This window comes from Rhinolophus ferrumequinum, chromosome 15 (assembly GCF_004115265.2).
Source record: "Rhinolophus ferrumequinum isolate MPI-CBG mRhiFer1 chromosome 15, mRhiFer1_v1.p, whole genome shotgun sequence".
NCBI lineage: Eukaryota > Metazoa > Chordata > Mammalia > Chiroptera > Rhinolophidae > Rhinolophus > Rhinolophus ferrumequinum.
In genome coordinates this window covers 34,665,736-34,688,189 of record NC_046298.1, presented here as the reverse complement: position 1 = coordinate 34,688,189, position 22,454 = coordinate 34,665,736, and the positions used below count along the sequence as shown (strand labels likewise).

The following is a 22,454-nucleotide window of genomic DNA, read 5'->3' as shown; positions in this document are numbered from 1 at the left end:
TCCCATTATTCAAAGTGAGTCACGTGGTCACCCCGATTCAAGGGCTAGTGAAATAGACTCCACTTCTGAATGGGAGGGGCTGCAACATCACAAAGCAAGGATATGGACACAGCAGGGAGAAGAATTTGAGGCCAATTTTGCAATCTATTATATGTCCCTAACCCCTCTCACAAACCTCCTTGCAGACCCTCTTCCCTATGTGCAAACTCACACCCATATGCAGAGCCCTGTGGGCTAAAGCTCCAGGCTGGGCCAGAGCCCCTAGACGCAGCCAGGACCCTCCCTCCACCCCTCACCCCCTACTCTGCAGCCTTCTCCACTCACTCTTGTTTCTTTTTAGCAGCTCTTCATTTGCCTGAACGCCAGCTCACATGCAGGGAGCCCCAGGGCTGGCTCGTGGTGGTCAGGCAGCCCCGAGACCCTGTCAGTCCTCTTGAAGGGAGTGATCACTGACCATTTTGGCTTAGGGTAATGGACCCGCCCCTTTGTGTCAAAGTTGCTTTGTAGGTGGGCAGGCCTGAGAGTGACCTCACAGGGCATCTCTCTTACCTCCACACCTCGGGACTAAGGGTCCTGGTCCTTTCCCGCTGCCCTACTTCTCATATGACCACTAAAGTAAGGATGACGGTCATCACGAGCCAGGGGCTGTGCTAAGTGTCTCATGGGACCATCCCATCCAATCTCCTCATCACAGTCTGTGGGATTTCATGACGGACTGAAAGCATCCTCCTTAACATGCCAGTCTGGCATGAACCCATGGGAGGGGCAGTTGTGACTGTCGGCAGGAACATCAGAGACACTCAGTAGCTTGGAGCTGGGCAGAGGGAGAGTCCCTCTCCTCGGGGAGATTTCTTTCCAGGACACGAGCCACAGAACGAAATTCCCCTGCTCTGGGATTTTGTACTCACACTTTTGAAATTAGGAGTTTCATTCTTTTTCACCAAGATCTTGAAATGTGGTAATAAAGTTACACCAATGAATAGTCCTGCACAACATGGGGAATTTAATAAAGGTGAAAGCAATAAAAGGTGGGGAGTCCAGCCGCTCCACACTGACACAACTAAGACTCATAAGAAATGAAAGTAATTATCACCTGCCCAACCTGGCCAGCCCACTCCACGTGCGCGGGAGAAAAAACATTTCAGAACTTTGTTTCCTATATTGAATGTCGATAATTGAATGTATTTATAAGTCTCTCTGGAAGAAAACAGCTTGTGATTTCAAGATGAGAAAACAGTCTTCCAAACAGTGAAAAACAATATATTCCCCATTTTCTCTCTCTCTCACACACACACACACACACACACACACACACACACACACACACACAAAGAGCTTGTTTCTGTTGATGTTTTTAAGGTGCTGTTGGAATGATTTGCCTTTCTGAAGGCACCGTTCCATTTCTCATCTTGAATTGCCTCGTAGACTCTGGCTAAGCACTCAGCAGGGACCACTTCATCTGAGGCAGTGACGGGGCTTCCTAGGGAGGGCCCCTCGGCTGCTGCCCGCCTCTCTCCTGCAGAAAGATGGAGACCCAGGCCGGTTGGGCAGAGGGAAGAAGGGCAGGAGGAATGTGATATGATATGGGGCTCCTCTGGGGGGCTGACGGTTGGTGCTTACAGCTGTGGTGTGGTCCTGGAGGAAGGGGCAGGCCATGCTGGCCTTAGGACTGGGAGAACTATGGCTGTCACTGCTGACATTGCAAAGGCTGAAGGCTCGGATCTGCCAGAGCGATGATGGAGAGGCAGCGTCCCAGGCATTTCATTTCTATCACGCTCCTTCCTTTCCCACTTGGGAAGAGGTCGGGCTAGAATATGCCACCCCCACCCCCATCTGACACTCCACACACCCACACCCCTCTATCTTTCTGTTCAGTCTATTTGGTGCTGGTTTTCTGAGCCCAGTCTTCTATTTTCAGCAAAAGCAAACAAGCAATCACAAAAACCCCAAATGACAAACCCTGTGAGGTTTCACCACCTGAGGCTGGGGCCCCCATGAGGTTGGTACAGACTTTCTTGCTGGCTCTTGTCAGATCTCTCTTCAACCCTCCTGAGCTCTCCCACCCAAGACATAGGCCTGGACCCCACTGCTTTCCTGCTCAGAATCCCTCACAACTCCCCACTCATCACAGGAGGAAATAGGAACATGCACTCCTACTCTCAGCCCTCCCGCATGGGGACTCCTTGGGGACAAAACTGAGGGCTCCTCTTCTGCCCCCACATCTCCAGGGCAGGGTCTAGGCTCTGACTCCTAACAGCATGGGTAGTCACAGAGTGGCTCCATGGGGGACAGCTCAGTAGCCAGGGGGAGCGTCAACATGTAGGCCACCTCCATTGTGGTCCCACGGAGACTTCCAGAAGACCAGAGTCCTTGGTGTGCAGCAGAGAATGGATGGGGCCCAAGTTATGGCTCTTCCAGGGACACCCCTGCGAGGCCCCAAGGGTGGCTCATGACTCAGAGTCTGGCGGGTTGCCACCTCTGGGCCTGCCATCTCCAGGCAGCCCGCTGCGAGCAGTGTCCAGGGAACTGCAAGAACATGTGTCTAGATTGAGGGGTGTGGGCAGAGCAGGGAAACCTGGCAGGATACAGTATCACAGGGACAAAGGGAGCCGCGGGAGCTCAAAGGAGGCCTTCTGGGGACCAAGTTTCTATTGGGTCTCTGGCTAGGGCAGGGCACGTCTGGAGAGTTATGATGCTCTGGCTGCTGGGTCCACTGAGCATAAACACCTCCAGCCACTTGTAGGTCACTAGAGGGGAGGCCGTTTCAGCCAAGGGCCTGTGACCTCGAAGGTGACACCACATGAGGCTTGAGTGTGCTGCCCGGTGCTCTCTCCTGATTTACACACTCTCACTCCAACTCTCTAAAATCAATCTTTCCCCAATTGCCTTCTGGCTCCCAGCAGTGTCCAGGGTCTGCCCTGCATGAGTAACTACGCAATCTTCTCCCACTCTCAGGGCCACTTCTCCTGGAGCCCCTGCCAGAGCTGTAATGTAATGGGGAGGGGGAAGGGTGAGGGGAGACAACCCTGCCAGAGCCTCTGACAGGGAGAGGTAAGGGGTGGCGGCAGCCCTCTGTGCCAGGCTCATGTAACACTGGCAGGACAGGCCCATAGTCCAGACAGGCCTGGGTGGGTAGGAGTCATGGGCTGGGCCTCCCTGTTACAGCTCACAAACAAGGGTGCTTCACTCAGTTGGAAGGTGCCCTCTTCCTATTAGTTTGTGGATGTTTAGGATAATTCTTTTTCATATGAAACACTCAGAGTTGGCAGCTAGCTTAATTTTGACATCTTTTATGTCAAAAGAAATGGTGGAGGGGCTGCGATTACATGGGTGCAGGTTCTCCTTCCACAAAGGAGTACGAAAAATGCATTCTGCGTACTCTTGGTTATTTTTAAAAAGTGTCCCATATTAAGGAGTTGAGTCTCTTTAGCTGAAGGTGGAGCAAATACTTAATGGGGGGAGGGCCCAAGTTCTTAAGGACAGAGGACCAGGTCGTGGGGTGTAGGGCCTTGTGCCTTTGCTCTCCTCCATGGACACTGGCAAGAGGGCCGACAGACCCTCTGGAGTCCTGCCCGGAGGATAGAGACCCCTGAGAGTTGCTATGTGTAGTAGGAAGGGGGAGGCAGGCTGGGGGCCTCCCTTCCATCACTTCTCCTTGATCTTACCTGGGTCTGTCTGGATGTGCCACCTGCCTCCTCCCAGCTGTGGCCTCTTTGGCTGTGCCATGGGCTAACGGTGCCTTGGTGTTTGCTTAGGAAACCCTGCAGCAGCCTCCTGAGCTGGGTACCATTAGCTCTCACCTGACAGACGAGGAAACCAGGGATGGTGCTGGGATTTGAAGTGGCCAGGCCGTGCCACCCACCTTGCTTATGGTCTCCTCCCTCTATTTAAGGCGACTGCTCTGTTCCCAGCTTTGTGGGGACAAACAGCTGCTCCTTCTCCATCTCATAGCCTCTGGTACCCTCCAGCCATGGTGACCCAGATTCTTGTCTTGACAAAGAAACAAGTGGTACCCCAAACCCAAGCCCTTCAACCAGAAGCTACTTTCAGTTTTGAGATAGCCCCAGGGGCATGTGCTGGGACTCACTTCCTGTCCACACACATCTGCACACCCTCTTGTGGCCCAGGACACCAGGGGTACCTGCCCCCAGCTTTGGGCCCCTTTTCTTCACAGAGCCAGGATGGGCCATTACTCAGGGGTGTGACTGACTGCGTGAGCTCAGCCTGTGTGAGCTTGGGCTAGTTACCAACCTCTCTGGGCCTCAGTATAATGGTGATCAGAACAGAGCCTACCTCATAGGGCTGTTTGGAGGATTCAATGAGCTAACACTTGCAAAGTATTAGGGCACAGTAAGTGCTCTGTATCTGATGGCAGCAGTGTTAGTATGACTATTATTCTGAGGTGTGTGCAGCCCAGGTTGTTCTCCTGGAACATCTGCTTCCCATCCCCCGCACTCAACACTAGTGCCCAGCAGAGCAGAGGGGCATGCCCTGTGGTAGAGTCTCCCTCCTGAAATGTGCCCTTCATGTGCCCACTTCTCCCCAGAGATCCTCACTGGGTTCCCTGCCTCTGGGTCTTTCTTTACCCTGCAGTTGTGGGAGTGTGGAAAGGTCCTACTAGACCTAACTCCTTAGTCCCATTTTCAACGCCCTGCAGGATCTGATCCTTGCTTACCTCTAAGACCACACCTCTCACGTCCACACCACACCCTTGCACCTGAACGCTGAACTTTTCGGTTACTCCAAGTGCCCTGGCCTTTGCTCAAGCCATTTCCCTTCTTAAGCAATAGCTGTTACCTGTGCCCCACCCCAGATTGGGTCGGAGGCTCCCTCTCCCACGGTGTATTTTGCAGGGCTGGCTGAGACGCCAGGTCGAGGGCCGAATCGAGGTATCCACCGCCTAGGGACACACCTTCCTATTCGGGAGAGGCTTCTGCAACCCCACCCCGGCCCCGCCCCTCGCCTGCACCCAGAAGCCCGCGAGCAGAGACGTAGATTTATTCTTCTCTCCCTCCAGGGCTCCGCCCCTCCGGGTCCAGAGGGGCCGGACGCTGGAAGGGGCGGTGCCGGGACTCCCGGCCCCGCCCAGGCCGCGCCCCCCTGCAGCAAGACCCCGCCGGGCTCAGCTGACGCCGCACTTCACGTGACGCCGGAGCCGGGCAAACATGGCGGCGGCCACCCGGTGAGTGTTGCTGCGGTCCCTGACCCTCGCCTGGAGGCGCAGAGAGGGATCCCGAGCGTCCTGTCTGGACAGTGGGTGCGCTGGGTGACCGTGGGCAGAGCGCTTGTTCATTCAGGGCGGTGGCTGCGCCCTCCGAGTCAGCGTCCGCGCTGTGCCCGCAGCTCACCTCCCCGCTGCCCACTGGTCCTCGGACCCGCGGGATGCGGCATCCCCACTGTGTGGCCGAGGTGGGGGCTCAGGTCGACACGCGCGTTCACGGCCACGACCTCAGACGGGAAGGCGGCGTTGCCAGGGTGCCAGGGCTCCGGGCGCTCCAGGGAGGAGGCAGTGGTTTGAGATGGACTTGGAATCCCCTCCCTAGCGGGGCACTTGCCCACTTCCGTCTGGGTCCAAATGTCACCTCCTCAGAGAAGCCTTTCCTAAGCACCTGTCGTACTCTTTGTAGCCCCTCTCACTATATGACAAACTATATAGTACATTTATTTTTGTTTGTTTCTTGTCTTCGCAATTAGAACGTAAAATCAGGGCCTTCCTCTGGTTCACTGCTGGGTCTCATAGTACAGTGCTTTGCACACATAATGCTGCTGCGTGAAAGAATGGGTGAGTGGTCCTAGTGGGAGAAAGTATGGACAGATGGGCTCACTGAAGCCTTGGAAAGTGTCCCAGATGAGGGAACATTTGAGCAAAGGTTGAGAGTTCAGAGTGTTCTAGGGACAGCGAAGAGGGGGGTGCCTTCCTGTGCTGGAGGGTGTGGTGCCCCAGATGGCTTCTCCAGACTTTGTCTGAGGGGCTGGAGCCCTCAAAGGGTTTTAATGTGCTCAGATCTGCTTTTTAGATGATCGCTCCGTTGGGCTGTCTGTGAGGTCTGGAGGAGGTCCAATACTGGGAACAGTGTGAAGGGTAGAGGTAGAGAGGGAGCCCTGCCCCAGATGTGAGGCTGGGAACAGATCAGAATGGGGGACCTGGTAGTCTGATTGAACCTTTCTTTTTGGGAGGTGGGAAGAATAGCAACAGAAAGTGGCCTCCTCCTTTGGCCCTCCAGGTTGGGATAGCTTAGGGCATACAAATCAAACATTTAGTGGGCATCTGCTGTATTCCACGAACAGTACTGGGCCTACCCTTAGGTGCTCATGGACCACTGGGGCAGATGGACACAGGGACTCTGTCATCCATATGCCTGCCTCTGGTCTTGGTGTGTGCCACGGAGGCACGGGTTCTGAGTTCAGGGGAGAGTGTGGGTAGGCTTCACTTGCTGGACAAATTTGTGCTAGTCCTTGAGCACCCCTCACACAGAGCACTGTGCATGCGAAGTCCCGGGTGAGTGTCAAGGAACCTCAGGTCAGATCCTTGAACCTAGCCTATGACACTGTCTTAAAGAGCAGAGGGAGCAGTAGAGTATAGATCAGTATTTAAGTGTGGGTCTATTACCCTTAGATCTGAGCTGGCCAGTTGGTCACACAGAGTTCAGAGGCTGCATTTGGGTTCAGGGCTCCATGCTGGTCTGAAGCTTGCTGCTCTCCTGAAAGTACAGAGGAGCCAAGCTGGTGATTGAATGAGCCAGAAACCGGCCGAATCCTGGAAGGAGGGCTCTTGTAGTAAAGCTGATGGTGTGGGCAAGGGGGTAAAACAGAGTGACAGAGGTCTTCTAGAGACGTGTTTTTGGAAGGGAGACCTGACAGGTGCAGGGAGAGTCCAGAGCCCGACAGGGCCTCCTTGGCAAGAGCCATCCCATGCTGGTAGCAGGCTGCCATGCTGGACACTTTAAGCCTGAGATCAAGTCCCAGCATCTTCCTTAAGGGGAGGAAGTTTGGAGTGTGTTTCCAGCAAAGCTCAGTGGTCGGCTGCACAAACAGGACAGATCAACGTGTCAGGCATACGGGACACCACACCGTAGTCATGGCCGCAGGACTTCTACCAGAGCTTGGGTCATGCTGTTCCCCTGGGGAGGCTGTGAGAGTCCTGGGTGATTGGGGTGTGCTCCATATGATTTGGGGAGCAGTGCAAGCCCTAAGGTAGCACCTCAGATTCAACTAGAAGTTCGAAATACTACCTTGGGGAATGTGTCAGTGTTTATCCTGCTCTGTCCTACCAGCCTGGGCAGGGACTTCAAGTCTGAGACAGAGGGTCCCACAGCCCCCAGAGGGTCTGCCTGAATTCACCCCCGCCCCTATCCCACGTCACTTGGTGGGAGGGAGCCCTGCCTTCTCCTTCAGCCGCGCCTTGAGCTTTCCATGGACAGAGATGAGCCTTCTCTGCTGCAGCCAGACCTGCCTGCATCTGCTCCCCCACGTGACTTTTTCCTTTCTCTTCTTCCCTTTGCCCATTGACCTGCTGGCCCTGGAGTGCCCTCGTCCTCTAACATAATGGTTCACATACTTGCAGGCCCAGCTCAGATGGTTCCTGTTCTAGAAGCCTTTCCCGAGCCCCCTCCCTCTGATTTCAAGTAAAGACTTCCTGCTCAGAGCTCCAGAGTCCTAGTTTTTCCCGCTGGCAGGATGCTTTGCCATATCTGCACACCTGCGCATTGTGGTTGGGTGAGGGCTTACTGCCCTTCATGCCTCTGCTGGCATCCTTGGAGCCAAGGAACCGGTCCAGTTTGTATCTCCAGAGCCATGTGCCACCCTGTGATTGGTGCTGGGTGACATGGTGCCAGATGAAGTCCAAGAGGGATTTACTCTAACTTAGTCCAACATGCCATCCCGCTTTCTGGGAGGCTCTCAGTGAGTTGTGGGTGGGAGGGGGACAGAATTCTGAGTAGGATGAAGAAATATGTTTAATTCTTTAACTGAATGTCTCCCAGGGAGCAGCTATCCAGAGAGCCTTTGCCCAGTGAGAAGCAGCAGGTGAGCTGCCCTGGGTGTGTACCTGTTGGGTCATAGGTCACTCTGAAGTCAGCATTCTTTCTGTAGAGAAAGCACCTGGAGGAGTCACATTCTGGATTAAAGCCCGTCTCCACCCTGATATGAACCTTGTACTCCTGGCCAAGAGGCATCAGGCTGACCCTGGGGGTGGGTCTGTGGGAGGCAGGCTGGCCAGTGAGTGCCCCTTTGCCCTTCCACAGCCTGGTCCTGACTCCACACAGCCCTCTCTCAGTCCCTGTGTGGCTTAGACCCCCTGACCCTCCTCTGGAGGGAGGAAGGCAGGGTGGGAGATGTTGACCAGCTGCCAGAGGGCCCTGCAGCCAAGGCGGGCGGGCCGGACTCACTGACAGCCAGCCAGTGGGCTTGGTGCCAGGCCAGAGCTGGAGGCTGAGGGTGAGGAAGCAGCCTGGTCCTTGGCAGCATGGTCCCATCCAGACGTGGCGTCACGTTCTAGGGCAGAAGCCTTGTCCTTATCTGTGCCATGGACTGCGTGGGCATCAGTGAGACCTTCACACCCTTCTCAGCATGATGTTTGTAAATGCGTGAGAGAAAATATAGAGGATTACAAGGAAAACCAGTTATATTGCAATACGGTTATCAAAATGTTAAAAAATGAATGTGTGGTATAGTAATATGTGCTTCTTTATTAACACGTTCAGGAATAAAAAAGCAGCAGGTCTAATAACCACCTTCATTTTGAAGAGTGAGAGCAGAAGTGATATTTTGAGATATTGTGACATCAATAGCGTGATATAAAAATACCTGTGATTTCTGGTGGTGACAGATTCACACACTGCTGATCCTGTTGCGGTTAGTTGCTTACGTTAATAAGTGAAGAAAATGTAAATTTGAATGAGAGGTTAGAGGAAATAAATGTATAATTTTTTTCCATCCAAGTAGATGGAGTCCCTAAATTCTATGCGTGAATCCCCAGGGGTTCATGTTCCTTGGGTGAGAGCCCCACGCGGAATCACTGAGGGCAAAGAATGGGGTGGCTTAGTACCAGTCTGGTGGGGTGGGAACAATTTGGGAGCACTGGGACGGGTTGTGGGGGCAGCAGGATCACACCTTTCCTGGGGGCTGCCCCACTCCTGGGCACTGGCTGCTGCCTGGGCCCTGGTGGTTGGCCGGGGGCGAGCTGGCCTGTGGGGGCCAGGGCTTATTCTGTGTGGCTCTCTGATGCCCTGGGGTTATTGCCCTCCAGCCCTTGCTGTCTTCCCTGGCATTGCCTGTACCCTCCGCTGCCTGCGGGAAAGCAGGCCTTATTACACTGGGACTTGGGGATGACCTGGTTTTTGGCTTTTAAATCCCGGGTGCCAATTAACAAAACTGCCAGCAGAAACCAGCTGAATATGTTTTACCAGTGCTGCTTTTGCTCAACTCGCAGGGAGACGTCACCTGCATTGGCTCTGGGCCGAACATTCTCTTTGGGGGTTTGGTTTATGCCACAAGAACTCAAAGGGGCATATCTTTATAAACCTTTATTCAGGAGGTGCCCTGCAGTAAAGAGTCACTGCAGCACAGCAGCCTGCCTGGTGGCTCGGGCTGGGCTGCCCTTTTCTGTTCTGGCTGAGCCCCACGGAGGATTAGGCAATATTGTCAATTTTTCTCTCAGTAGCAGCAGACACTCGTAGAGAAAGTGCCTTATCAAGTTTCTGGTCTTGACCTGGGCTGCTTGGCCCTTGGGCCGGAAGGCACCAGTCTGGGTGCCCTGAGGGATTTAGGTCTCTCAGAAGGTCCTAGACAAGAGGAAGCCCAGCCCTTCCAGGTGGGGGCATGGTGGCAGGCCCAGTGGAGCTGGCACCTGGTGTGTTCGGGGAGGGAGGCTGAGCAGGGGGCCAGGAGTGGTGGAGGATGAGGTGGGCAGGGCTGGGCTCTGCAGGCCGAGGTTAGGCATTTTCAGCCCGTTGTGCTGTGGCGGCCTCTCCGATCTGGGCGCCTTTGGCCCGGGCACCTTCTCAGCAGTGCCTTGGTGTCGTTACCTCTGTGCTGTGGGGGAGTCTGTAGAGACGAGGTTCTTCCCTGTACCCGCCCCACTTCACGGGCTTGCTGAGTGAGGGGAAAGAGGTGAGGGGCTGGGAGGAACACTGCAGGGGTGCTGGCGGCTGCACTCTCAGTCCCTGGCAGCGTGGCCAGCTGGGATGCAGGCATGTTGGCGAGCTGTCACCTCTGCCCTTTCATCCTTGTGGCCGAGCCTGGCAGGAAAGTGGCCCAACAAGCCCTGGCCCCTTGTGTCCACCCTCTTGGGAGGGTGAGTGAGGGCCTATGCCAGGAAGGGGAGTGGAGGGGAGGGAGACTCGAGTCCTGTCAGCATGTGGAGGCTGTACACGACCTCTCCACCCTTCCTGGCCAGGCTGGGCTTGAGGGGTCTGCTTCCTGCCCTGCTGGGGCTCATGTGGCAGCTGTGTGTGTGGCCCTACGTCGTGACCGTTGTTCATTTAGCAAATATTTCTTGAGCACCTGCTGTGTGGTGAGCAGGGTGCAGGCACAGGGCACAGCAGTGAGCAGAGCAGACCCAGGTGTCTGTCTGCACAGGGCTTACCCTCTGGGGCAGAGGTGGACCTCACCACGAGCCCCAGGAAACACAGGCTGCATTTGTGGTGGCAGGGGAACGTGTCCTTGCAGCCAGCGACCTGCAAGGTCGACCTTGGTCACTCGGCACACGCTCTCCAGGGTGGGCTGGCGCTGAGCCTCACCTAGGGAGGTGACTGAGGGCGTCCTCCCTGCCCCCCACCTTCCCCCGTCTCCTGCGGTGCCTCCCCCTGGTTAAATCCACCTGGCTGCCAGATGCAGGGAGCATGCTGACGAAGTCCTCAGGCCCCGGGCACAGAGCAGGGGACAGTGGAGGAAACCTAGCCCAGTGCAGGGGAGAGAGCTGACAGTTTAGAGGGAAGCCAGGGACGACCATCCTGAGATGGTGGCATTGGAGCCAAGATGCAGAAGTGGCCCTGGCTCTGAGGGTCCCATGGCCAGGTGAGTACAGGAGGTGCCCCAGGCCTTTCTGAGGGCACAGTGCCGTGAGAGAAGGTTCCATCTGCCTGGCTTGGCTCTCACTGCAGCCCCAGGTAGAGCCCTCTCTCTCTAACACCAGCTCTGGGCTGTTCCGTCTTCCTCAACCTCTGTGCCCACCCTCCCTCTGGTCGGAGAGCACCTGCCTAACTCCACTCCTCCTCCACCCCCTGGGCCCACCCCCCCCCCCCCGCTGGTGTGGGCCCAGCCCTTCCTTCTTACACTTTGTCATTCAGCACCTTTAGGTGCTGGGAAGGAGGCAAGGTGCCTACCTTCCGGGAGCTTACATTTTACCTGGGGAGACAACAGTCAAGTCAGCATGTAATGTTAGGCAGTGATGCGTGGTCGAGAGGAATGAAGAGAGTAGGGAGGGGGGTGGGGTGGATTGAAGAGAGCATGGGTGGCGAGGACATGGGGACAGCGGGCTTGGGTGACTCTTCAGAGGATATTTACTACTAGACTGCTGCAGTCCGGGAGCTTACATTTTACCTGGGGAGACAACAGTCAAGTCAGCATGTAATGTTAGGCAGTGATGCGTGGTCGAGAGGAATGAAGAGAGTAGGGAGGGGGGTGGGGTGGATTGAAGAGAGCATGGGTGGCGAGGACATGGGGACAGCGGGCTTGGGTGACTCTTCAGAGGATATTTACTACTAGACTGCTGCAGGAACTTGAACGTCAAGGGGACTGTTTTGATTTATTTTTCAAAAGACAGGTGAGATTCTTTCATATATGTCTGGATGCTGAGAATCATCCTAAGAGGGGAAAATTAATGCTGGAGCAACGCGGGGAATAGATATGGGGGTGGGCAGGCCTTACCCAGGTGGAGGAGAAGCCTCAGGTGGCGGCAGGTGGGGTTTAGGGAGTGGATGCTGGGAGGATAAGCTGTGTTTTCTTAGTGGAAAGGGAAGCCAGTATGGGGGTGGAGGGAGACACCCACCTGCTCTGCTAGGCCTGGCTCTGCCCAGCCTCGTGTGAGGTCTCAGCAGCTCACCCCTTGCTGGCTGCTCTCCTCAAGGTCAGCACCCCTAGGCTGCCATTCACAGGCTCATCTCACCATGTTACCCCCTTGGTCACTCGGCACACGCTCTCCAGGGTGGGCTGGCGCTGGGTGCCCTGGGTGTGTGTGTGTGTGTGTGTTGGGGACAGGTGAGTGTCCCAGCAAAGTGAGGAATGGCCAGCCCTGGCTGCCAGGTCTGTGACTTGCAGAGAAGATGGGAGCATGCAGGGATCCAGTGTTATCTGGGCCAGGGCATGCATTTTTCGCAAGGATGGTCAGCACCTGGAAGGCAGGAGTTGAGAGAATACGTCTCCAAACTATCGCAGGCTTTCCCTCCACAGGCTTCACCTGCCCACTGAAGCAACAGACCCAAACTGTCCCTATCCTGCCTTGTGGCTCAGTGCTCAGGGGTCGCAGGGGAGGCTGTGGTTGACAAGCCCCTGGGGTCCACGGGTGGCCTGGTGCGGATCACAAGCAAGTCGAGCTTGGACCAGCTTGCCATGTGCTAGGGGGGGTCTCATGGCAGGCTCGGCCTTCCGGTCGTGTCAGACCAAGGGTGGCGGATGTACTTGGCGGTGCTAACAGAGGCCTGTGTGGCGGTGTGTGCTCATGTCTTTGCAGACCTTCGTTTTGGCTGGGGAACGAAACCCTGAAGGTACCCATGGCGCTCTTTGCCCTGAACAGGCGGCGCCTGTGTGAGCGTCTGCGAAAGAACCCGGCCGTGCAGGCCTCCTCTCTCGTGCTGCTGCAAGGCGGGGAGGAGACACAGCGCTACTGCACTGACACGGGGGTTGTGTTCCGCCAGGTGAGCCCACCCCAGCAGCTTCCCACACCTCCCAGCGTGCACTGGGCCTCCTGTGAGCTGTCTGCCCTCCGCTAGGATCCAGCCTGATGGGCCTCGGGCAACTTTGCTCCCTGGAGGACCCTGAAGAGGTTCTCCAAAGATAGGCCAGGGCTTGGGGCCCAGGGAGCCCACACTGGCTGGGCGCAGAGCTGGCACCAGCCGGTGTCAGCTGTCGCAGGTCCAAGGACAGGAGGATGCTATTCCTGGGAGAGCAAGCAGGCAAAGCGTCACAGAGCGGGCAGCATCCGGTGTGGTCCCTGAAGGCCATGGTGCATTCTGACAGGTGGAGCTGGGGGTCGGTGTTCCAGGTGGGGGGATGGCATCCACAGGAGTGGGTGGCAGAAGACGGGCGGGCAGCCCGTGGCCAGCGAGAGGTGCTGATGGGGAAGGCTCTGCAGCAAGGCAGACGGGGGCTGCAGAGGTCCGGGAGGAGACGTCTGCGCAGGGTGCTGAGCAGGAGTCGGAGGCCTGGGCATTCGTCCTGGCTGGGTCCGTGCTGACCCTGTGAGCCTCACTGTGCTTTGGTGTCCTCACCTGGGAAGTGGTCCAGGGGCTTCTTGAGGTTCTGCAGCCATGTGGGGTGGCAGGTGGCCCAGCTGCAGGAAGCCAGCCTGGATGGGGTGGCCTCGACTGAGAATCGCTGGCGTCGCTCAGTTCCCAAGAATAAGAACAAGCCGCTGGCCAGAGGGCTACACGGAGAAAACCAGGGCGGCCCTGAGCTGGCCCCCCCCCTCGTTGATCCTAGCATTGCACCCACTTTATAGATGAGGAAACAGGCTCCGAGGGTGGCGCTGGGATTAATTAGAACCCCACCTCCCGACGCCCAATCCGGTGTGCTCTTCTCCTTCCTGCCATGCCCAGAGCTGGGGTGTGACACACTGGGGACTCTAGAACCTCCCTATGTTCTAGGGCAGGCAGAGCCTAGGGGACACAGCGGTCCAACATCCAGGTCAGGGAGCTGAGTGTGGCAAGGAGGTGGCAAGGCGTGGCCTCCCCAGCTGGACTGTTCACCCCACAGGGCACAGATCGACTGGCTGACATCTCTGCCGAGAGTGATTGCAGTGTTTTTTACTGAAAGTGCCTCCTGCTGGAAGGCTTCTCTCTGCCTCTTTGTTCCGGCCGCCTCAAGCCCGCAGTCCCCTGGTTCTAGAGACATGGAGGTCTAAATAAGCTTTTTCTGAGGAGTCTTGATGCGTCTTGAGGTTTACATATTCTGTGGTTTAAAAACCGATCTCCTAAATTCAGCTGTTGGCTCCCTTACTGATGTTCTGCAAGGTTAATTTTAGAAGAGATCCTCCTCCTCTTGATACCTTTATAAGGTTATTGTAGCTCACTGTTTATTGCAAAACACTGAAGTCATGAGCTGCCCCGGGGGTGGGAAGAGGAAGTAAGAAGTCCCAAATGGAGGAATCCATTTCCGTGCAGGGGTCTAGCTTGGGTGTCTAAGTCAAGGTGGCATCTTGCCTGCCTATGGGCAGTAGGAACTGCAGAGAGATGTGGGTGGCAGAGAGGTATGGGCAGGGCTGAGCCCGACCTGTAGTGCTCGTGGGCACCCATGTTCTATGTGCCCTATCAAGGGCCTAAGGGGTGTGGTTGGTGAGCTGGGGCGGGGGCACGTGCATGAAACCCACGTCATCAGAGAATACTCAAAGCGGCATGAGAGGGACCAGCCAGGCTTCCCCCGCCAAATCCTGGAAGGAGGAGACAGGCAGGCTGGAGTGGGGGGCAGAGTGCTGAGGTGGAGGGCTGTGTGAGCCGGGGGGTCAGTCTCGCAGGATGGCAGGCCTGACTGACTCTCAGGGGTGCAGGAAGGCAGGTGTTTGGTCAGCTGCCCCACCTCCCTCCTTGCCCCTCGTGTTTCTGTCCTGCCGACTGGCTAACTACGGTCCTTGTTCCCGCCACAGGAGTCCTTCTTTCACTGGGCATTCGGTGTCACCGAGCCAGACTGCTACGGTGTGATTGACGTTGACACTGGAAAGTCGACCCTGTTTGTGCCCAGGCTTCCTGCCAGCCATGCCACCTGGATGGGAAAGTAAGGAGCAGTCCGGGCGATGTGACTTTGCCTGCTGACTGCTGGCTGGCGGGGGGTGCGGTGGGGCTGGGAGTGGTGATGCAGGGCCCGGCCTGTGGGTGGCAAGGAGGGAAAGAGTAGCAACGGGGAGGGTGAGCCGTCAGGGCCATTGATGGCCTGTTCTAGGCCAGAGCCCTGTCCCCTTGGTTGGGAAGGGGTGTCAGAGCCAGAGCGATACACTGTGGGCATGTTTGCTTGGAGGTGCTATCTATTAATCTTGAAATCTGGGATTCCCAGCTTTGTGAAAATGGCTGAAGCCTTGGCCCCCCTGGCTCAGCTCTCCCGCATGGCACCCATGGGAGGTGGCCCTGCCTTGGGAGTGGAAGGATTTGGCTCTTAATGGGGAGGGTCACCTCAGGCCCTTCTCTGAATCTCATCATTAACCACAGGGCTTCACTAGATGCCTGCTGTGTGCCTGCCTCTGCGGTAAGCTCCACGGAGCCACAGATCCAGGTTCTGCCTCAGCTGGCTCACCTGTGAGATGGGGTAGCGCCGTGTGAGAAGTGTGGGACCAGAGGCCTGGGCCTTGCTGAGATGCCCCTCCCCCATCATGTGTGGCACCTGCCAGCTCCAGGGCCCTTCGCTGTGTCCACCTGTCCCGGGAGCCATTCCTGCCTGTTCAGAGGGGCTGAAGCAGAAACTATGCTTCACTGGGGTGCTTGATGTGATCAGAGGGTCCTGCTAAGTGCTTACCACCTTCTAGTGTGTCATTTCTGCCTGGAGAGTGATTATTCTGGGCTAATGTATGGATTTCAGCCTTCGCTGCCCAGTGTCCCTGACCTCTCAGGTGGGCTGGCTGGTCTGTGGCTGATTTGAACGACCAGGCACCCGACTGCTGCTGGGACTTGCTCTGCGCCAAGGGCTAGGCAGGCCCCGTGATCTGCCTCTGCTTCAGGTGCCACCTTCCCCACCGGCCCTTCAGCGCCAACCCCGTAGCCTCCTGTCGGCCTGCCACGTATCTCTTCTGCCATCCTTGGGTGAGGAGTGCGGCCTCACGTTGCGCTCTGAGCCCTCTTGGTAGGGTGCGTGGTCCAGGCCCTCAGTCTTCAGCTTTGCTGTAAACAGGTGGCTTTAAGGAGAATTGGCAGCACCAAAGAAGCAGGTGGGTTTTCCTGGCAACGTGCTCACCTGGCTTGGGCCTGGGGAGTGGACGTGCCCATCCAGCTGGCCTTTGGGGTGGATGTCCGGGTGGCCACTTCCGTTTTGGCCTCTCAGAGGCCCCTGGGGCGGATGGCATACATGTTTCTGTGTACCGAGCAGGCTCCCACTGGCCTCCTTGCTTGCATTAGGGTGGGTGGGCACTGGAAGGTCTGCTGCCTTCTTCCCAGAGGGAGAGGCAGGGCATTGGGCGTGGCTGAGCAGGGCTCCGGGAGAGCCCCCAGCAACTCCATTCTGCCCCAGGCCTGGGTGGGATGTGGAGGGGGGCTTGGAGGACGCCTCCGAGGTAGACTGCCCACTTTGCCAGAGTGCATCTTACGCCTGCAGAGAAATTGGCCTCAGGTTTTGCCTGGGGGAGGCTCTCCTCAGTCCTTTCATAGGGGGCCCCTCCTCCTGCTAGATCAGCACATCCAGGCCTGGAGACGTGGGTGTCCCTGGGAAGGTGGCTCCTGACTAACCCAGTTCTTGCCTCCCCATCCTGCTATGACCTTTGGCATCAACCTTTATTCTGTCCCCGGCTGAATCCTTAACGACCTCCGTTTTTAAGAGGAAATGTGCTCAGCGTGGTGGCATGGCACAGGGATCCATGGCACAGGGATCCATGGCAGAGGGATCCCTAGCAGAGGGATTCACGGCAGAGGGATCCATGGCAGAGGGATTCACAGCAGAGGGATCCACGACAGAGGGATCCACGGCTGAGGGATCCACGGCAGAGGGATCCACAGCAGAGGGATCCACGGCAGAGGGGTCCACGGCAGGGGGATCCGCCATTGTCTCCCCGCTGTGTCCTTTCCCTTTCTCTTCTCTGGTGCGACTGTCTCCTAGTTCTCATGAGCCTTGGGGAGAGAGGGCGTGATGGTAACAGGGCACTGGCGGAGGGCTTGGTTGTTTGGGGCTGGAGTTGGGGGGTGGCCCATCTGATTGTGTGTGGCTGTTTCTAGACGTTCTCATAATCAATAGAGCTGGGGAGGAGGGAGGCTGATGGGATTACCTGGCCTTTGCAATCAAAACCCACCAGACGGAACATTTGACCTTCAGCTCCTCAGCTTCCTTTTGAGTCTCTATCTGATGACTTTTGAAAATCCATCTGGCAGATAAAATTGCCCAGGGAAACAACACCCCCATCTTCAGATCTGCTACTTCCTGTGTGAACGCCGGTGCTGTTGTCACAGCCGGCCGCAGATGCCGAGGGGTCTGTGGGCAGCCTGGTCTCCAGCCTGTTCCTCACTCCAGGCCTTTTTTTCGGGACAGGAAGGTAGTGGCTGCAAATTTGTTTTTTATTTGGAGTCTTTGCTTACAAAAAGTCTGGTGCCTTTCTGATGTGAAAATATTCCCCATCATTTTCACCAGAATCAGGCTTAGCTGATGGCAGCTTTGACTGCTGGGATGTCAGGTTCTCTGAGCAGGCCGGAAAAACAGGCTGGGCAGCTTCAGTGCCCATAGAGGGGGAGCGACTTTGGGCTAAGTCGGGGGGAACCCTCTTAGAGCCTTTGCGGCTTGGCCGTGTTCTGCTCCCGTCCCTGAGGCCTCAGGCTTGGAGCTTGAGACAGTGAGCCTGGCCCGAGGTTTGTAGGCAGGTGGGTGCTACTCCACTAAGGGCACTGCCCAGGAGTGGTGTAGTGATTTTCCTCCAGGCCTGAGGCCCCGTTTTTGTTTGATAGAGGAACTGATGTGTGTGTGTGGGTGGTGTATGTGCACAGGGGTGGTGCATGTTGTGTGTGGTTTTTCACAGCCACTGACCCCCACCCCATACATACACCTGGGTCACTGAAGGAGCCTTAGCCTGTCCGGTGGCCTCGCTCCGGCTCCCTCTGTCTTCTGGGAGGGCACATGGGGCACTAATGGGGACACAGGTCTTCATGAAGAGGGCTGAAGGAATTCCTTTGGCTCTGACCCCAGGTGGTTTGGTGGGAACCTGTTCTCGGGCAGCCCAAGGCCTGGGCAGCCATTTGCTAGGATCCTCAGTTGGGAGCCCCTACTGGGCCCTGCTGACCACGGACAGGCCTCCTTTTGATCAGCTCTCCTTCTAGAGCCACAGACTCTCCCACTGCCTGGCCTCTCTGAGAAGTGCTGCCGTGCCATCTGCTCATGGGCGTGGTCCTGAGGAGCTGGCACCTGCATGGCTTTGGAAAAATCTTCTGACACGTTTATAGCATCTTGAAAAGCTTGCTGACCACCATTCTGGAGCTAGTGCCCAGCGTTGTGCGGTGAATAGAATGAAAGGCAACGACATCATTTGTAGCTGAAGGCAGGCTCTGGCCACTGGAAATGGATGATGACTGTTGTAATTTCGCTGTTACTTATTCATTAACCGCGTGCAGGTGGTCAGCTACCCAGCAAACCCTGCACTTGGAAATTTCATTTTCGAGAGGGCTCCATCAGGTCTGCACCGTGGGCATTAATGGAATGTCTCCTTCCCGCTGGAGGCCCTGCACTCGTGTTGGCACTCACTGCATTAGCCCTGACCCTGAGTTCTGGGAAAGGCCTCCTCTCACTCATGCCAGGCCCAGCCGCTGGGGGAGAAGGCCCAGGCGGACTGGGTCCCTGGACTCTGGCTCCATCTGGAGGACTCGAACCCCTTTGAGTGGTGTACTCCTTCCTCTTTCCCACCAACGCTGTCCCTCCCATTTGAAAGGAGAGTTTCTGGGGTGCGATTAGCTTTACTGCTGAGCGCGACCCTCTCCTGGTCCAGCCGCTTGTATTCAGATCTCTCATATGACAGGATCTGGCATGAGCTGCCCTGCTGGACCCTAAACTGTAGACGGCAGGGTGGTGTGGCCACCACCAGCCTGGCCCTGTGACCTCTCCAGCCAGCTCTGCAGGGCTCACGTGGACGTGCCACTCCTTCTCCCGTCAGCTCCAACAAAATCATAGCGGCTGAGCCTCCAGTAGCTGGCTTGACATGGCATTATCCTTTAGGGTGACATTTAAATGATTTTTACTATAATTAGCTCTAAACCATAAAAAATAAGTACTATTCGAACTTAATTATCTCTGCCCTTTAGAAAAGAATGACACGCGAAGTGCCTGAAAAGATGCTCACAGCTCTTCAGGTTGTGTTTGTCAGATGGCTATTCCTGTTGAGAACCAGGCCTGTAGCTAGTTGGGCAGTTTTGGCCCTTGAGGCCCCACGTGCACCCCGTGTGTCATCCGAGCTCACTGAGGAAGACAAAGGGCGTTTGGTGGGGTGGCACCCGCACTCCCTTCCTCCTGGACATCCGGGTAGCAGCAGCAGGCTCTCCTGTGGGCTGGCTGGCCCTTGGCGCTCCTTGGCTCCCAGGGCAAGTGGAATGGCTTGTGGCTGGTAGGTGAAAGGTGGGCAGTAGGGCACACAGCCCTCGGGCCCCCTGCAGATCACAACTGCCTTGAGCTGCGCTCGCCTTTGCCCCCTCCGCCCCCCACCTCCTCCGGTCCCACATTCTTATGACCTTGACCTCAAGCTGAGCACACCGAGATGTTCCCAGGTCTCAGGCCTCTGCTGGGGCCTACGAGACTCCCAGGCAGTGTGGGCAGGAACACGTCTCCTGGGGCATCCCTCAGCAGGGTGGCTTGGATGAGCTGGGAGAGTTAGGGTCCCTGTTGGGACTGGAGGTGAAAAGGTCAGTGCCCAAGCAAATGGCCGAGGGGTCCCTCTGTAGGGAGCATCGAGGCTGGCCTTGAAAGCAGATCCTTGGCACTTCCCGAATCTTTTCAGAGTTTGCTTTCGATGCCTGTCACAGCTGGAGGTGATGAAGTGACTGGGGACCTGCCGAGGACACAGGGTGTTTGTCCTGGACCTGGGGCAGTCAGAGTGGATATGGTGATACTGCTGCTGGCCCTGCCTCTTGCCCTTCTGGCATGTGCTTTTGTGCACGGCTGCAGGGTCAACTCAGTGCTGAGAGTGTCACCCCTTAGTAGCAAAAGGTCAGCGAGCTTTCAGTGGTAAGTCCTGGAGTCAGGGCCTCCAGTGTCCAGATTTGCTGCATGTCATCAATTCCTGTCCTAACGGCTTCAGGGCTACTGATGGAGGCGCCAGACTTTGGCCATTTAACTTTTTTTTTTTTTTTTTTTTAAGATTTTATTGGGGAAGGGGAACAGGATTTTATTGGGGAACAGTGTGCACTTCCAGGACTTTTTTCCAAGTCAAGTTGTTGTCCTTTCAATCTTAGTTGTGGAGGGTGCCGTTCAGCTTCAAGTTGTTGTCCTTTCAGTCTTAGTTGTGGAGGGCACAGCTCAGCTCCAGGTCCAGTTGCCATAGTTGCAGGGGGCACAGCCCACCATCCCTTGTGGGAGTCGAACCGGCAACCTTGTGGTTGAGAGGACACGCTCCAACCAACTGAGGCATCCAGGAGCTCAGCGGCAGCTCAACTCAAGGAGCCGTGTTCAATCTTAGTTGCAAGAGGCATAGCCCACCACCGCTTGTGAGACTTGAGGAGTTGAACCGGCAACCTTGTGGTTGAGAGCCCACTGGCCCATGTGGGAATCGAGAGCCCACTGGCCCCTGTGCTTCCCTGTGGGAAGCAGCCTTCGGAGTTAGGAGCACGGAGCTCCAACCGCCTGAGCCACCGGGCCAGACCTGGACATTTAGCTTTTGAGTTCTATATCAACCATGGAAGCTAATGTGACTGGATTGTGCAAATTTAATTATCAAGGAGCTTGACACCCATTGCCTATGTCAGAGAAGCCAAAAGGGAGATAGATGAAAGAGTGTCCGGGGTCCCTGAGCAGCCCACTGCAGTGAGGCCGTCGTCTCCTAGGCCTGGCTCATTGTATATGGTGGTGAGCTCCCTGCTACTGGTCCCCAAGGCCCACCCATCCTTCCGGGTCCATGCTCTGTGCTTCCGGGCCACACTCCAGTCTGGGACACTTGTTTGGGTGGAGAGGGAAATGGTTCAGGGCTCAGAGAGGGGAGAGGGATTCTGCTTCCTGGGCAGTGGTGTCTGAGTGTGTCTCAAAGACATTGGTATCTCAAAGGCCCATGGAGCTCCTTCTTCGAGGTTGTCATGTCCGAGTCCCGAAGGGCTCTTCCTCCCATGTCCCTTCTGCGTCTCCCCAGGTACACTGGGGAATCTTCACCCCCGTCATCTGCTCACCCTGGAGCACCCAGGAAGCACATCTGAAAACCATCTGCTATTTTCCCCTGAGGCTGCTTTCAGCTCCAACACTTGGTGACTAGAATACCATGCGATCATAGGCAGGACAGGGTAAATGCGCCCGTGCTGACATGGTGCCCAGGAGTGGGACGGTGAAGGACGTCATGTTTGTGCGTCACTAGACTTGGCATGCAGCAGCCACCCCACCCCGCCGTGCGGCTAGTGCACCTCCTTATGGGAGCCTTGTCACCAGCTGTGACACTGACTCATCCCCACACCAAGAGGCTGGGGTTGGGGTGGTGCTTGCTGGACCCGGCCGGAACCCCGCTCAGCACAGCCATGACCAGCAGCCCTTCATGAGATGGGCACGGGCTGCTCAACTTCCTCTGCCCTGTGCCTCTGTCTTCTCACTGGCTGATTTTTCAGGGCTGATGAGTAAGCTTGACTGTTTCTCATCACAGTGAGTAATACTGATATTGAATTCTTTAAAATGTTGAATTTTTAACTTTCCTTTAAAGAGGCTCCACGGGGGGCTGCGCGGCAGCTTATTTCATGCCCCACAGGGTGAGGGGTGCCGGCTGGCTGCCTGGTGGGCTCTCACTGGCAGTGGAGGGAGACGGCCTGTCTGCAGCGGCTTGTCCCGGGTGGCCAGGGCCGTGGACTCGAAGAAGGAGTGGAGGTCACAGGGGTTCAGCGGTCACTCCATGGCCCAGTGCCCTTTTTCCCCGAATCTGTGTTGGGTAGACCTGCTTGGTGCCCAGTGCCAGTGGGGCAGAGACGGGCCTGGGGCTTTGTGGCCTGGGCTTGGGGGCAGGACGGCAGCCACACCCTGACCCTGGTGTTCCTTGTGCTTCTTTTTGAGGATCCACCCCAAGGAGCACTTCAAGGAGAAGTATGCCATGGATGACGTCCAGTACGCAGACGAGGTCAGTAGTGGCCGCCCCTCCTCTCTGAGCAGCTCAGGGCTCCCAGTCATCCCTCTGCTCTGGATGCCCTCTCCTCCCACCGCCATGACCTGGCTGCACGTCCCAGGGTGCCTGCCACCTCCCGACCACCAGCCCCTCGGGAGTGCCCTCCTCTGAGAGAGCAAGCTGGAAACATGTGCCTCAGTCTGTCTGAGGAGGTCCCTGTTTGCCAGGGCAGCACCCCTCCCTCACTGGCTGGAAGTGTCTGGTTCCTGGGTTGTGGCCACTGAGCTGTGCAGGGGGAGGACGTCTCTGGGAAGGTCTGATCTCAGTGGGCCACGGGCTCACCTGGGCC

At 56.5% G+C, this 22,454-nt stretch overlaps 1 protein-coding gene across 1 annotated transcript in view; it reads left to right on the top strand.

Annotated features, from left to right (window-relative positions):
• Nucleotides 1-5,029: 5,029 nt before the first annotated feature.
• Nucleotides 5,030-22,454, top strand: part of PEPD (peptidase D) — a 109,522-nt gene continuing 92,097 nt past the window's right edge. The window contains exons 1-4 of the mRNA XM_033127282.1: nucleotides 5,030-5,182; nucleotides 12,671-12,854; nucleotides 14,798-14,925; nucleotides 22,057-22,120. Coding sequence (XP_032983173.1) covers nucleotides 5,166-5,182; nucleotides 12,671-12,854; nucleotides 14,798-14,925; nucleotides 22,057-22,120 — 393 coding nt within the window. The 5' untranslated portion in view covers nucleotides 5,030-5,165. The remainder of the gene's footprint in view (nucleotides 5,183-12,670; nucleotides 12,855-14,797; nucleotides 14,926-22,056; nucleotides 22,121-22,454) is intronic.